This window comes from Pseudophryne corroboree, chromosome 11, assembly GCF_028390025.1.
Source record: "Pseudophryne corroboree isolate aPseCor3 chromosome 11, aPseCor3.hap2, whole genome shotgun sequence".
NCBI classification, from domain to species: domain Eukaryota; kingdom Metazoa; phylum Chordata; class Amphibia; order Anura; family Myobatrachidae; genus Pseudophryne; species Pseudophryne corroboree.
Window position 1 is genome coordinate 318135676 of NC_086454.1, and position 17218 is coordinate 318152893.

General features: G+C 48.4%; 1 protein-coding gene across 3 annotated transcripts in view; it reads right to left on the minus strand.

The window, feature by feature from the left end:
- JPH3 (junctophilin 3) overlaps positions 1–17218 on the minus strand; it is a 181998-nt gene that overhangs the window by 86238 nt on the left and 78542 nt on the right. For 2 of the 3 annotated variants that reach the window (XM_063945666.1, XM_063945665.1), the window contains exon 2: positions 9560–10337. The exons of the other annotated variant lie outside the window; for it this stretch is intronic. In XM_063945666.1, coding sequence (XP_063801736.1) covers positions 9560–10337 — 778 coding nt within the window. The remainder of the gene's footprint in view (positions 1–9559; positions 10338–17218) is intronic. 3 annotated transcript variants of the gene reach the window in all.

Here is a 17218-nt window from a genome sequence, read left to right on the forward strand (position 1 = left end):
AGCTTCTGCCATTGCCCTCCTGCTTTTTGTGCCGCCCTGTCTGTTTACGTGGGCAACTGCCGTGATGTTGTCCGACTGGATCAACACCGGCTGACCCTGAAGCAGGGGTTTTGCCAGGCTTAGAGCATTGTAAATCGCTCTTAGCTCCAGTATATTTATGTGAAGAGACATCTCCAGGCTTGACCACACTCCCTGGAAGTTTCTTCCCTGTGTGACCGCTCCCCAGCCTCTCAGACTGGCATCCGTGGTCACCAGGACCCAGTCCTGTATGCCGAATCTGCGGCCCTCTAACAGATGAGCACTCTGCAACCACCACAGAAGAGACACCCTTGTCCGTGGAGACAAAGTTATCCGCTGATGCATCTGCAGATGCGATCCGGACCATTTTTCCAGCAGATCCCACTGAAAAGTTCGTGCGTGGAATCTGCCGAATGGAATCGCTTCGTAAGAAGCCACCATTTTTCCCAGGACTCTTGTGCATTGATGCACAGACACTTTTCCTGGTTTTAGGAGGTTCCTGACAAGTTCGGATAACTCCCTGGCTTTCTCCTCCGGAAGAAACACCTTTTTCTGAACCGTGTCCAGAATCATTCCCAGGAACAGCAGACGTGTCGTCGGGGTTAATTGAGATTTTGGAAAATTCAGAATCCACCCGTGCTGTTGCAGCACTACTTGGGTTAGTGCTACTACGTCCTCCAGCTGTTCTCTGGACCTTGCCCTTATCAGGAGATCGTCCAAGTAAGGGATAATTAATACGCCTTTTCTTCGCAGAAGAAACATCATTTCGGCCATTACCTTGGTAAAGACCCGAGGTGCCGTGGACAATCCAAACGGCAGCGTCTGAAACTGATAATGACAGTTTTGCACCACGAACCTGAGGTACCCTTGATGTGAAGGGCAAATTGGGACATGCAGGTAAGCATCCTTGATGTCCAGGGACACCATAAAGTCCCCTTCTTCCAGATTCGCTATCACTGCTCTGAGTGACTCCATCTTGAACTTGAATTTTTGTATGTACAGGTTCAAAGATTTCAGATTTAGAATAGGTCTTACCGAGCCGTCCGGCTTCGGTACCACAAATAGTGTGGAATAATACCCCTTTCCCTGTTGTAGGAGGGGTACCTTGACTATCACCTGCTGAGAATACAGCTTGTGAATGGCTTCCAATACCGTCGCCCTGTCTGAGGGAGACGTTGGCAGAGCAGACTTTAGGAACCGGCGAGGGGGAGACTTCTCGAATTCCAACCTGTAACCCTGAGATACTACCTGCAGGATCCAGGGGTCCACCTGTGAGTGAGCCCACTGTGCGCTGAAATTCTTGAGTCGACCCCCCACCGCCCCTGAGTCCGCTTGTAAAGCCCCAACGTCATGCTGAGGGCTTTGCAGAAGCCGGGGAGGGCTTCTGCTCCTGGGAGGGAGCTGCTTGGTGCACTCTCTTACTCTTTCCTTTGCCTCGGGGCAGATATGACTGTCCTTTTGCCCGCTTGTTCTTATAGGAACGAAAGGACTGCGGCTGAAAAGACGGTGTCTTTTTCTGTTGGGAGGGGACCTGAGGTAAAAAGGTGGATTTCCCGGCTGTTGCCGTGGCCACCAAATCCGATAGACCGACCCCAAATAATTCCTCCCCTTTATACGGCAATACTTCCATATGCCGTTTGGAATCCGCATCACCTGACCACTGTCGCGTCCATAAACTTCTTCTGGCAGATATGGACATCGCACTTACTCTCGATGCCAGAGTGCAAATATCCCTCTGAGCATCTCGCATATAAAGAAAAGCATCCTTTAATTGCTCTATAGTCAATAAAATACTGTCCCTATCCAGGGTATCAATATTTTCAGTCAGGGAATCCGACCAAACCACCCCAGCACTGCACATCCATGCTGAGGCGATGGCTGGTCGCAGTATAACACCAGTATGAGTGTATATACTTTTCAGGGTAGTTTCCAGCCTCCTATCAGCTGGATCCTTGAGGGCGGCCGTTTCAGGAGACGGTAACGCCACTTGTTTTGATAAGCGTGTGAGTGCCTTATCCACCCTAGGGGGTGTTTCCCAGCGCGCCCTAACCTCTGGCGGGAAAGGATATAATGCCAATAACTTCTCTGAAATTAGCAGTTTTCTATCGGGGTTAACCCACGCTTCATCACACACTTCATTCAATTCCTCTGATTCAGGAAAAACTACAGGTAGTTTTTTCAGACCCCACATAATACCCCTTTTTGTGGTACTTGCAGTATCAGAGATATGCAAAGCCTCCTTCATTGCCGTGATCATATAACGTGTGGCCCTACTGGAAAATACGTTTGTTTCTTCACCGTCGACACTAGATTCAGTGTCCGTGTCTGGGTCTGTGTCGACCGACTGAGGTAAAGGGCGTTTTACAGCCCCTGACGGTGTCTGAGACGCCTGGACAGGTACTAACTGGTTTGCCGGCCGTCTCATGTCGTCAACTGATTTTTGTAACGTGCTGACATTATCACGTAATTCCATAAACAAAGCCATCCATTCCGGTGTCGACTCCCTAGGGGGTGACATCACCATTACCGGCAATTGCTCCGCCTCCACACCAACATCGTCCTCATACATGTCGACACACACGTACCGACACACAGCAGACACACAGGGAATGCTCTTATCGAAGACAGGACCCCACTAGCCCTTTGGGGAGACAGAGGGAGAGTTTGCCAGCACACACCCAAGCGCTATAAATATATAGGAACAACCCTACAGAAGTGTTGTTTCCTTTATAGCAGCTTAATATATCAATATCGCCAAAAAAGTGCCCCCCCTCTCTGTTTTTTTACCCTGTTTCTGTAGTGCAGTGCAGGGGAGAGTCCTGGGAGCCTTCCTCGCAGCGGAGCTGTGCAGGAAAATGGCGCTGTGTGCTGAGGAGATAGGCCCCGCCCCCTATTTCGGCGGGCTCTTCTCCCGGTGTTTGTGAGACCTGGCAGGGGTTAAATACATCCATATAGCCCCAGGGGCTATATGTGATGTATTTTTAGCCAGCACAAGGTATTATCATTGCTGCCCAGGGCGCCCCCCCCCCAGCGCCCTGCACCCTCAGTGACCGCTGGTGTGAAGTGTGCTGACAACAATGGCGCACAGCTGCAGTGCTGTGCGCTACCTCATGAAGACTGAAAAGTCTTCTGCCGCCGGTTTCTGGACCTCTTCACTTTTCGGCATCTGCAAGGGGGTCGGCGGCGCGGCTCCGGGACCGGACTCCATGGCTGGGCCTGTGTTCGATCCCTCTGGAGCTAATGGTGTCCAGTAGCCTAAGAAGCCAATCCATCCTGCACGCAGGTGAGTTCACTTCTTCTCCCCTAAGTCCCTCGTTGCAGTGAGCCTGTTGCCAGCAGGACTCACTGAAAATAAAAAACCTAATAACTTTTTCTAAGCAGCTCTTTAGGAGAGCCACCTAGATTGCACCCTGCTCGGACGGGCACAAAAACCTAACTGAGGCTTGGAGGAGGGTCATAGGGGGAGGAGCCAGTGCACACCATCTAGTCCTAAAGCTTTTATTTTTGTGCCCTGTCTCCTGCGGAGCCGCTAATTCCCCATGGTCCTGACGGAGTCCCAGCATCCACTAGGACGTCAGAGAAAGTAGCATCCTTATACGTAATGCTTCACCCGTAGTAGTAGCGTCCTTATACGTAATGCCCCCCAGTAGTAGTAGCAGTTATATGTAATGCCCCCCGACAATAATAGTAGCGTCCTTATACGTAATGCCACCCCTGTAGTAGTAGCATCCTTATACATAATGTGCCCCCAGTAGTAGTACCGTCCTTATACATAATGCCCCCCCAGTAGTAGTAGCATCCTTACATGTAATGCCCTCCCAGTAGTAGTAGCACCGTCCTTATACATAATGCCCCCCAGAAGTAATAGAGTCCTTATACATAATGCCCCCCCCCCCCAGTAGTAGCGTCCTTATATGTAATGCCTCCCAGTATTAGTAGCCTCCTTATAAGTAATGTCCCCCTATAGTAGTAGCGTCCTTATACGTAATGCCCCCCCATAGTAGTAGCGTCCTTATACGTAATGCCCCCCCTATAGTAGTAGCGTCCTTATACGTAATGCCCCCCCATAGTAGTAGCGTCCTTATACGTAATGCCCCCCCTATAGTAGTAGCGTCCTTATACGTAATGCCCCCCCAGTAGTAGTAGCGTCCTTATACGTAATGCCCCCCTATAGTAGTAGCGTCCTTATACGTAATGCCCCCCCTATAGTAGTAGCGTCCTTATACGTAATGCCCCCCCATAGAAGTAGCGTCCTTATACGTAATGCCCCCCCTATAGTAGTAGCGTCCTTATACGTAATGCCCCCCCTATATTAGTAGCGTCCTTGCATGTAATGGCCCCCCCAGCAGTGGCGTCCATAAAGTGTGCACACACAGACATACCTCACACACACACAATTCACACATATATACAAACACACACACCCCACCAAGTCTGGCTGGCCGTCACTGCAATGCTGATTCCACCACTGTTCAGCTGCCTGGTCCCGTGTAGCTCCGCCCCCTTGTGACGCCGTAGCTCCGCCCCCTTTTCGGGACCCGCTCTGCACAGCACACAGGCCGCTGTCACAGGTGATTGGGGGGGGGGGGGGGGGGGGGACAGGCACAGCAGCCGGGGGGGGGGGAGGACAGGCACAGCAGCCGGCAGCTAGTGGCCGTCCTCACCTCCTATACTGTAAGGTAGGGTCTTGCACCTGACTGCTGCTGGCACTGGGTATGGGGTAGCTCCCTGCAGCAGATGCAGTTGACTCCGCCCAGCTCTGTGACTCCGCCCAGCGTTACGAGCACAGAGTCACAGATTAAGGCAAATATATAGGAGATTATGCATGTGTCCGTATGTCTCTGTATATCTGTATTTTGAACAGAAACAACTAACAAGTTGCTTAAATAGTGCCTAGAAAGCACCTTTACGGGGTCTGTGGAGAAGTTGGATGGGCAACAGACAGTACCACAAAGATGCTGGCACACTGTATATGCGCGTTGGCGTCGGTATTCTGACCGCCCAGGACCCGACTGCTGAAATATTAACTACATCACGTATATGCCATTAAGAGCACAACACATTTCAGTCTTTATACAGTACATACAAATTGTAATAAAATTCCCATAGATAGATAAGATGCAGTGGCGTATCTATAATGGGTGCATTGTTTGCACGGGCCCCTGGGACCAGAGGGGGCCCACACTGCACCCATTTCTTCTATATACTTACCTTTCTGGTGTCCGGGTGTGGGTCCCTTCCTCTCCTGAGTCCCGTAGCCGGCAGCTGCAGCAGCGCTGGTAGTGCCCTGTCTGAGCGCTAGAGACTCTGGCACAGTGCCAGAGTCTACAGCGCATCCGCAGGTCTCTGAAAAAATGGCCGCCGCAACATTTTTTAGGAGACTTGCGCATGCGCTGTAGACTCTGGCACTGTGCCAGAGTCTCTAGCGCACACACAGGTCACTGACAGCGCTGATGCCGTCTACGGGATTGGACAGGAGGGGGCCCACACCCGGAGACAGCACACGGGTCCCCTCCTCTCTAGACACGCCCCTGATAAGATGCTAACTAAAGGTGGGTACACACTGATAGATATACCTGCAGATCAATTGATCTGCAGATATATCTATGGACGGATCGGGCAGTGTGATGTGCATACACACTGCCCGATCCGTCGGGGACTAACGTCATGAACTAGGCGGGCGTTTACACACGCCCGCTCAGTTCAGCTGTCAATCACCGACGGCCGCTGCAGCATGTGTACGGGCGGTCGGCTGGTCGCCCGTACACACACATCGGTAGATATATTGGCCGTCGGCTGTGCTGCGGGGCCGACATGATAACAACGGAGTTCACAGACATATTGGCCGTACAAACTGGCCGACGGAACCGCGATATATCAGCCGTTCAATAGAACGGCCGATATATCGGCCTGTGTGTACCCACCTTAAAATCAGAATTGTGGTATTTTAGTTCTATTACAAATTATAAAATAAATAAATGTCTCCAAACAGTTATTAACACTCTTGATTTAAAAACAAGAAAACAATAACAACACACGGCTAATCTGCCTGCAACAGCATGTAACCCAAACTACTGCCAGACTCCGGCCAGTGCAATTCCACTAATGCAGACATTTGCTGATCATGCGTTTCTAAAGCAATACTGCCTCCCAGCATTTTAAACTCACAGTGAACCCAAATCATTATCATGAAGCAATTTTTCTTCATGATAATGCCCCAGAACCATTTTAAAGTGTAAAACAAGGGTCCTCATTCCGAGTTGTTCGCTCGCAAGCCGATTTTAGCAGTATTGCACACGCTAAGCCGCCGCCTACTGGGAGTGAATCTTAGCTTCTTAAAATTGCGAACGAAAGATTCGCAATATTGCGATTACACACCTCGTAGCAGTTTCTGAGTAGCTTCAGACTTACTCGGCATCTGCGATCAGTTCAGTGCTTGTCGTTCCTGGTTTGACGTCACAAACACACCCAGCGTTCACCCAGACACTCCTCCGTTTCTCCAGCCACTCCCGCGTTTTTTCCGGAAACGGTAGCGTTTTTTCCCACACGCCCATAAAACGGCCTGTTTCCGCCCAGAAACACCCATTTCCTGTCAATCACACTACGATCGCCTGAGCGATGAAAAAGCCGTGAGTAAAAATACTAACTTCATAGCAAATTTACTTGGCGCAGTCGCAGTGCGGACATTGCGCATGCGCACTAAGCGGAAAATCGCTGCGATGCGATGAAATTTACCGAGCGAACAACTCGGAATGAGGGCCAAGGTGTTCAGCCTCCTAGGTAGTGGTGCAGCTTTAATGACATTTTACAAACATCTGGTGACCTTACAAGGCATTATGGTGTCTTTCCGTCACTTACAGATGTACACCTTCTCACTTCCTGTCACATGAGGTGTAAAGATCATGGGGGTCATTCCGATTTGATCGCTCGCTAGCAGTTTTTAGCAGCCGTGCAAACACATTGTCGCCGCCCACTGGGGAGTGTATTTTCGCTTTGCAGAAGTGCGAACGCTTATGCAGCAGAGCGCCTTCAGAATCTTTTTGTGCAAAATAAGACCAGCCCTGTAGTTACTCTTCGTGTGCGTTGATTCTAACGACGGAGGGACGGCTTTTGACGTCACACATCCGCCCAGCCACGCCTGCATTTTTTCTGCCACGCCTGTGTTTTTCTAAGCACTCCCTGAAAACATTCAGTTGCCATCCAGAAACGCTCACTTCATGTCAATCTTCCTGCGTTCGGCCGTGCGACTGGAATGTTCGTTACACTCTGTGCAAACCCACGATGCTCACTGTACCCGTACGACGCGCCTGCACGTTGTGGTGCATACACATGCACAGAAATGCTGATTTTTATCCTGATCGCTACGCTGCGAACAACAGCAGCTAGCGATCAACTTGGAATGACCCCCCATGTTCAATGTACCTGTGAGCGCCGGTGAAACTCAAGAGAAGGGTATAATCTGACCTGGCCGCATTATTAAATGAGGACACCATTTTTTATCTGCTTAGTGAGACAATTTTTATATAAAAGTACTACGGGGGTGTAACACTTTTTGTCATACAACAAATATAAAATGTACACAGGTGTTCATTTTAAACTGGATTAACAAATCTGTAATTACAGATGAAGCCTCTTGTATCTGGGAGTCACAATGTAATAATACGTGGAAGAGATCAGGGGGAACCAGGCAGAGCAGGCCTTAGCTATAGGCAGGCTAGGCATTTGTCTAGGGCATTCAAGCATGTCTAGGGGCATCCAAGCATGTCCCTGCAGCATCTCATGCTGAGGGGGACAGTCCGCAAACTAACTGTTACTTTCCAAATGTATTCAATCAGTACTTGTATACACTGCTGTTTACATTTGTCAAAAAAAATGCACACTGTGCCTTAAACTTCCTCTGACATGCTTGAATGCCCCTGACTTGTGAGACCTCAGACAGACAGCAGAAGCCCAGTAAATGCAATTCCTGGACCTGTGACATTTTTACTGACTATATAAGGTTATTACTGGATGGCTTCTTATGATAACACGTGTATTTTGGAAGACTGCTTCACAGAAACCTGACATCACCTATACTGCTTGTGCACATGGGGGAGGGGGACCCTGCCATCCTGTGTGTGTCCCTTATCCCTGTGCAAACCCCAGGTATCTGCAGGGACATAACATGGGCTGTGTTCTCCCCACACTTTATTTCCTAGTCAGTCCATGCCGTAAAATCCCCCTGCCATCTAGCACTGTAACGTGTTCAGTAAATTGCGTTGTGCTATTTCTATATGAAACATCAGTGCAGCGTGACTTTCGGACACATCAGACTGGAGGGCAGAGCATTTAGCTCCCACAGTATAAAGTAAAGTGCATGCAGTTAACGGGAGTAACAGACACCAGCAAACACACTGAATAGTGAAGAGAATGGACAGTTTCTACATGATTGATACTGATCTTTTTGTATAACCAGCAAGTGTGGCAGTATCTGTGGCAGTATATGTGTATTATGGGCATTACTAATGTGGGGCATATGTGTAAGGTGCATTACTGTGTGGCATTATGTGTATTATGGGCATTACTAATGTGGGGCAAATGTGTAAGGTTCCTTTACTGTGTGGAATTATATGTATTATGGTCATTACTGTGTGGCATTGTGCAGAGTTGAACTGGCCCACAGGGTAACCCCCCGGTGGGCCCCACTACCTGAGCGTTGCAGGTACAGATGCAGAACTAGCGGCGGAGCTAGGGGGCACCAGACAAAATTTTGCCTAGGGCATCAAATTGGCTAGGGCCGGCTCTGGAACCAGGTATTTTATAGACAGGGAGAATTCAGTACATAATAGGCCTAATACCATAATATTCAACAAAATGCATAACATCCTTAACCATCACTTCATACGGATCATGTATAGTATAAATAGAGCAATACATGCATTAAATAGAAAGTCTACAAAGCATATGAGAACACGTTGGGGCTTATTAACCAATTGTTGGCGGAATTTGACTGCAGAATTTAACCACTTAACTGGCATCGTCCGATCACATGCGGCTACAACGCCCTACTGTGCCCCCCAGTTGTTGATGAGGAGATCCGTACTGTAGATGTGCATGACATATTTAAAAAATACTTTTTAAACCATAATAACTAAAAATAAAAAAAACAACAACTATATGAACGGTTTTTAAAGGAAAAATCGTCAGTTAAGTGGTTAAAAGCGCTTTGGGCAAATACACAGCTAATCAGTAGCTTTTTAAAGCTGCCGCTTACTAAATAAACTGCAGTGAGCCTTTAAAGAAACCCTCCCACCTACAGATGGTGAAAGCAGCTATTTCCTGCCACATGATGCAGCGATGCCGCTGGTTCCTAGTGAAACGATAGGCTGCATCCTAGAGCAAAAATGTCTGCTTTGACCGTGTTTAGGAAACAAATGCACTTTAAAGACAAAGAAATCATGGTTTCCCCAATGCAAAGTCCCACTTACTTTCAATTACACTTTTCTATCAGATATAAACTTGTGGAACTCATAGACATCCCCCTATCTAATACAACTCTCACCTTGATGCCGCAATCTCTGCTTTCTGCTTGGAGATGTTGCACGCTCTCTCGGCTTGTTCCACCGCCCGGTCCACTTTCTCCCGGATCTTGCTGGCTCTGAGTGGAATCAGGTTCTTCCTCTTCCCGCTCACTAGGACGTTCTGTTTGTACTTCCCTTCCTCCTTGGTGCCGTCAGGGAACGTCATGCAACCATAACCATGCCGCTTGTTGTTGGCCCACTCTCCCTCATATTTTAGTCCATCCGAGCGTTGACTTACTCCGAAACCAGACCGCTTATCGTGCTTCCACTCACCCAAGTAGACCTCGGTGGTGGTGGCATCGATATCGTCCTCGATGACGGAGAGTTCAGTCTCCCCTTCGCCCAGGCTGATGGTGGAGTTAATGTCGCTTGCAGTGGAGCTCACGGTGCTCATGCCGGCCTCACTGCGGAAAGAGCTCTGCTTGCTCCGCTGGCTAGCCAGGGAGCTTTTAGATTCTGATTTACGAAGCTTTAGACCGCTGAGAATGGACCTCCTGAAGATGCCTTTCTTCTTGTTCTTTAACATCTCTGCATCACTGTGGGCCATCAAGACGAACCCTCCTCTGGAGACAGCAGGACTGCCAGCCATTCCACAGGAGGTATCCGGATGCATTGCTGTTCCATTGGTGTGCTCGCTGCGGAGCGAGTTTATGGAGGTCCTAAGGGGGGACCTGATAACTGCAGCCATTCCGTACGGGACACTCTGGCGCACTCCATATCCCTGGCGTATTCCAGCCGCCCACTGACCTTGGTATGTACCTGCAACAGACGTACAGAGAAGTGGACAAAGTTGGCACAGTCTTCACAATGAACAAATGAATACAAAAGGCTTTTCGGAAGCTCGTTTTCTACAGGGACAAATTATCAGGACAGATAAGTAATATGAAACACCTGTTATCTTTGCTTTAGATACAAAAAAAGAGACAATATTTAAAGTAATGAACTATCCACGTTTATGGGTATAGACTAGAAGCTGAAAAGGCTTCAGTGGAAGACCTGACTATGAAGCTGTAATTTATATAATACACGTTCGAGATGTACTGTATTATCCAGAACACCCCTTTTACACTCGCAGAAAAATCCCGGGATATTGCACGTGAACGCGCATCATCCCGGGATTTTTCTCAGTGTAAATGGGTACAGGGACAATTTCCCGGGACGAGCATCCCGGGATTTCATCCCAGGTCTAGAGCAGGGTTGAACCCGGGACCGTCCCGGGAAGCTGCCAGTGTAAACGGGTATACCGGGTCAAGGCGACCCGGCACCCGTTCTCTTCATAGGAGGAGGCGGTGCTTGGAGAAGATTATCTCCAAGCACCGCCTCTGGGAGACTCAGCGGTGACGTCACTGACCCGGCAATATGCCGGGTCAGCCCGCTAATGTGAAAGGGTCATTCCCGGGAATGTGTCCCGGCAAATATACCGGGACACATTCCCGGGAATGAACTTCCCTGCGAGTGTAAAAGAGGTATAATTTGGATCTGTGCTTTCTGGATGCCCATAGTTGCATCTCTCCTGGACTGCCAAAGCTGGAGGCAATTCTTACAACCTGGCCTGGCTGCTTTTGCAAACAAACATTGGGCAGCTTTATTCTTAAACGGCAATTTAGAATTAAGCAAGGTCACACCCCTCCTATAAATCTCTGCACATTTTAAGTCCCCATACTACCCTCCCACCCTCGTAGTGCAACATACTTTTACCAAAGTGCAAACCGCTCCTTGTTTTTCTTGCTCTTTCTCCGAATACTAAACAAGACTCAGAGTCAGCAATGGCACAATTAGAGTCACCAATTAGTCTTGCCAGATCATGTCTTTCATACCATACACATTGCACAACCCATTTGATGATGTGAATGGTGTCCTTTCATAAAGAATGGGCATTACCGAGCTGAATCACATATACGCGGACCTGAAGTGTTAACATTCAGCACCCACCCAGCAGGTTGGGAGGAGCCTCAGAGTGCCAGACTTTCCCTGATGAAGTGCGCCATGCGGATCTGGTTACTAGAGTAAAACAAAGGGGCAGCCGCAGAAGATCTGCATTATGGGGGTCATTCCAAGTTGATCGTAGCTGTGCTAAATTTAGCACAGCTATGATCACCTTCCCTGACATGCGGAGGGGCGCCCAGCACAGGGTCCGCATGTCAGTGCACCCAGCCCCCCCCCCCCCCCCGCACAAATACAAAAGCATCGCACAGCGGCGATGCTTTTGTATTTGTGGAGTAACCCCCGGCCAGCGCAGCTCCTGCGGCTGGCCGGGAGTTGATTGTCGCTGCAACTGGCCGCAGCGGCTGCGTGAGACGTCACGCAGTCGCCGCGGTCCGCCCCCCCCCAACGATCCGGCCACACCTGCGTTGGCCGGACCGCGCCGCCGTCCAGCCCCCTCCCGCCCTGCGACTGCCTCTGCCTGTCAATCAGGCAGAGGCGATCGCTACTGAAGGACGGACTTCGGATGTCCAGCATGCGCCGGCGCACTGTGGCACCGGCGCATGCGCAATTCTGACCTCATCGCTGCGCTGCGATAAACTGCAGCGAGCGATCGGGTCGGTGCCAACCCCCCCCCCCCCTCCCCCGCAGAAGTGCAAAGGCTTCACACAGCGGCGATGTCTTTGCACTTCCAGAGTAGCTGCCGACCAGCGCAGCTTTAGCGTGCTGGCCGGAAGCTACTCATCGCTCTCCAGCCCGCAGCCGGTGCGGCCCGCCCCCCGTTCGGTCCGGCCACGCCTGCGTTGGCCGGACCGCACCCACAAAATGGCGGCCAAATGCCGGCTGGACCGCGCCCACGAAACAGCGGCCAAACGCCGTTCCGCTTCCCCACACCCCTCCCGCCCAACGACCGCCTCTGCCTGTCAATCAGTTCTAACCCGATCGCACCGCTGCGATAAACTGCAGCGTGCGATCGGGTCAGAATGACCCCCTATATCCCATAGAGTTGCGGCTCCGTATATCTGTGATGGCGTGGGGAGTTAATACTCTAATGATAATATTAAACTTCACTTTGGAACAGAAAAGCAGCAAAGTGACAATAACCCAGAACAATGCATTTCAGCTTCATGAGTCATCCATGAATATTTACATTTTGGGATTTTGTGGTCCCTTAAATAGTTTATTGCAAGAAGATAGCAGGAGAAGTGGTAGAGACCGGGGTCAGAGTCAGAAATAGGAAAAGAATAACATTTCTATATAGAAAGCTCCAAAACATGGAAATCAGACTGCAATCGGGTAATTCTACATAATCATTATTACTGACACGGAGTTGACACTTTTATATAGAGGCAGTTCTGTGGCACTAGGGGGTATATTTACTAGAATTTGTATATGTGTCGATTTAGAGGGAGATTAAACACGAATGACATCGAATGTGTGAATTTGCAACTTTTTGAATTTTTGACGTCACATTTACTATGCTGTCGTATTCTGCATTTTCGTTTTTTCCGATGTCGATGTCATTCGTAATTTCGGCCAGTGTTTTACGGGAGTGAATAGTAAAACACTGCCGACATTAACACAATGAATCTGTGAGATCCGTGCAGGGCTTCATTGTGCACCTTTAAAAAAAAATTAAAGTGTTAAAATTCAAGAAAAAAATTGCGTGGGGTCCCAGCTCCTAAGCAAAACCAGCCTCGGGCTCTTTGAGCCGGTCCTGGTTGAAAAAATATGGGGGGGAAATTGACAGGGGTTCCCCCATATTTGATCAACCAGCACCGGGCTCTGCACCTGGTCCTGATGCCAAAAATACGGGGGACAAAAAGCGTAGGGGTCCCCCGTATTTTTAACACCAGCACCGGGCTCCACTAGTCAGAGAGATAATGCCACAGCCGGGGGACACTTTTATATAGGTCCCTGCGGCCCTGATATTAAATCACTAACTAGTCACCCCTGGCCGGGGTACCCTGGAGGGTATTTTTTTGTAGTAGTACTACAGGTACCAGCGGGCCCGTTTTTCCACCGCATGCTGGTACTTGTGGTTCTCCAAGTACCAGCTTGCGGGGGAGGCTTGCTGGGACTTGTAGTACTGCTACAAAAAACAATATTCTTTTTTTTACACTTGGCTATCAGCCCCCCATCCGCCGCCCTTGGATGGGGGGGGGGGGACAGCCTCGGGCTTCACCCCTGGCCCTTGGGTGGCTGGAGGGGGGGACCCCTTGATTTAAGGGGTCCCCACTCCTCCAGGGTACCCCGGCCAGGGGTGACTAGTTAGTGATTTAATGCCAGGGCCGCAGGGACCTATTTAAAAGTGTCCCCCGGCTGTGGCATTATCTCACTGACTAGTGGAGCCCGGTGCTGGTGTTAAAAATACGGGGGACCCCTACGCTTTTTGTCCCCCATATTTTTGGCACCAGGACCAGGCGCAGAGCTCAGTGCTGGTTGATAAAATATGGGGGAACCCCTGTCAATTTTTTCTCCATATTTCTTCAACCAGGACCGGCTCAAAGAGCCCGAGGCTGGTTTTGCTTAGGAGGGGGGACCCCACGCAATTTTTTTTCTGATTTTTAACACTTTCACACCCCTTCCCACTGATAAACATGCACGGATCTCACTGATCCGTGCATGCCTATCAGAACACGGTAAAAAAAAGCAGGTCTATTTTATAACTGCTTTTTTTTACGATTTGTATTTTTTCACGGCAGTGTTTGGCTATTGCCGGCAGTGTTTGTGAAATAGAATTTTTAGTAAATTACCGAGTTGTATCAAATAACAGGCGTATTTGACCGATGGTGTATTCATTCGTATTTTTTATCTTTGACTTCCAAAAAAATACGAATGCCCTCATCACTGCCGAGATTTTTGTTTAGTAAATTCCCGAGATGACACTTTGAAAAAAAAAACAGCAAATCGGTCAAAATCGGGAGCTTAGTAAATATACCCCTAGGTATCAGTTACAGGAATAAGGGGGAGATGTATCAAACGTTCTAAAGACAAGTGGAGGTGTTGCCCTTAGCAACCAATCAGATTCTAGCTAGCATTTTCTAGAATGTAACAGATAAATAGTAGCCAGAAGCTTGACTGACTGCAACAGGCAACTCCTCCACTGGATTTCTTTAGAAGGTTCAATACATCTCCTTGTAAATGTGGCAGAACACAGAAGAGATTTAAAAGGAAACATAACACCTAATCAGTATAAATGTAATCGGGAACATATTTATCATTCAGATATGTTCTGAAAATAATGAGGAAATAGCTGTCTCCGAATGACTATAATCACTATCACTTTTTTTTTTTTTATTATTATTATTATTATTATTATTATTATTAATAACAATAATAGTTGTTTATATAGCACTTTTCTCCTAATAGGACTCTAAGGGGGAGATTCAAATGTTTGAAAAGTCGGTTGGGTGTCTGTTCTTTCCTTTCTATTAGATAGGAAAAAACAGACTCCCAACTGACTTTTCAAACATTTGAATCTCCCCCTAAGGGTTGGATTCAAATGCCCCTTCCCCCCCCCCCCTTACGATCGCGCACGCCTGCAGCTATTCTAATGTTGCTGCCGATGGGCACAACAAATCCATTTAATTCTCCTAGGAGTAGCGGGCTGAAAGGCATGAAAAGAGACCCGTTTGGGGGGCCTAAATGGGTCTTTTCACACTCGTGCCCATTACTTTGCGCGCCTAAACCCGAATGTAATGGGCGCGATAAGTGGGGGCATTTGAATATCGCCCCTTGATCTAACGTCACTTTAAACGAGAGAAAGGGGGTGCGATAACATTTGAATTTCCCCCTTAAAGTGCTTTACATTTGCCTGTACAGCACAAAATACACAACATGCGTAACAAAGGACAGTAGTGAAATACGTGAGTGAACAGAAAAGTCTTCAGTCTATATTTGAAGGATTATCGAGTTGGGGCTTCCCGAACTGTTCGGGGAAGAGAGTTTCATAGAGTCGGAGACGCAAAGCTGAAAGCTCGACCCCAAGATGAATTATGGGAGATTCTAGATACTGCTAATAGTCCTTCATCTACAGATTGCAGTAATCAAGCAGGACAGTAAGAGATCTGAAGCTGCTTCAAGTACCTTGGCCCTGGTCATGTAGGGTTTTCAAAGTCAGTAAGCCAATCGTAAAATTGATTCTCCATCTTACAGGCAGCCAGTGGAGGGAGTACACAATTGGTGTTATGTTATTGGTGATATTTTATGCTGGAACAGGGGTGGTGGGTTAATATCCTGGCAGCTGCATTTTGTACCCTCTGCAAACAGTGCAATTCTTCTGCTAGGAGACCATGGTAGAGGGCATTGCAGTAGTCTAGGCGTGATGATACAAATGCATGTATGACTTTGGGCAGATCTTCTGAGGGGATTAAGTGGTTGATTCTGGATATGTTCCTCAGTAGAAAGAATGAGGATTTGATTATGGCTGAGGCCTGATATTCAAGTGTCAAGCCACCATTCGGGAAAACCCCAAGATTCTGCACATGTTCAGCGCTTTGTAGCTCTGAACCTACAAGTCCTGTTGGTTGGCTATACTGTAGTCTTGTCCTGTGACCTATCTATTTTATCAGGGTTCAGTGTCAGCCAACTGGCACTCATCCACTCCTGGAGCTCAGCTAGACAGCCATTTGGGGTTGTTATTGGGTTCTCAGTACCCGGAGCATATTTTGTGTGTCAAGAGATCTCCCGCATTAATGAAACCATAAACCTCTTTGGAACCAGCAATGTAATCCAAATGACAAAGCTTCGCTTTCTTGAGCTTGGCCATGGCCACTGCAGATTATGAGCTATCATTTCCCCAGAGAGGGATCTTTGGATCCCTACCTGGCAGCCTACACAGTGAGCGTCCCACTGTGCAAAGTAGATAAACTTGTCTCGAGTCCAGTGGTAAAGTGATTAAGTAATCTACTCCTTTACTATTCACTGCAATGGGCTCTAATCAAAGTCAATGTCCCAGCAAATAGATTGTGATATATATTGCCCCAAAAATGCTTCTGTTTTCTCTGCAAATAGTGGAAATAACCATGAAAGTCATTGGGGCCAAAATACATTACGTCATTAATAGGTTTTGTAGGGCCAGCTACAATATAAGACTGCATCACTGTAGTAGAAAGGTGTTTTGCATGAATTTTCTGGGATCCGGTCTGAAGATCGACAGTATCTAGGTCGACAATGTTTAGGTCGACCACTATAGGTCGACAGTCACTAGGTCGACATGGATGGAAGGTCGACAGGGTTTCTAGGTCGACATGTGCTAGGTCGACAGGTCTAAGGGTCGACATGAGTTTTTCACATTTTTTTACTATTTTTGAATTTTTTCATACTTAACGATCCACGTGGACTACGATTGGAACGGTAATCTGTGCCGAGCGATGCGGTAGCGGAGCGAAGGCACCATGCCCGAATCATGGCGAGCGAAGCGAGCCATGCGAGGGGACGCGGTGCACTAATTTGGGATCCCGGTCACCCTACGAAGAAAACGACACCAAAAAATAAATAAATCCTCATGTCGACCTTTAGACCTGTCGACCTAGCACATGTCGACCTAGAAACCCTGTCGACCTTCCATCCATGTCGACCTAGTGACTGTCGAACTATAGTGGTCGACCTAAACATTGTCGACCTAGATACTGTCGATTTGATGAACCACACCCGAATTTTCTATACCGCAAGGCTTAAGGCGTCAAAATGGCAGCAACTTTGGGGTAAAAGCT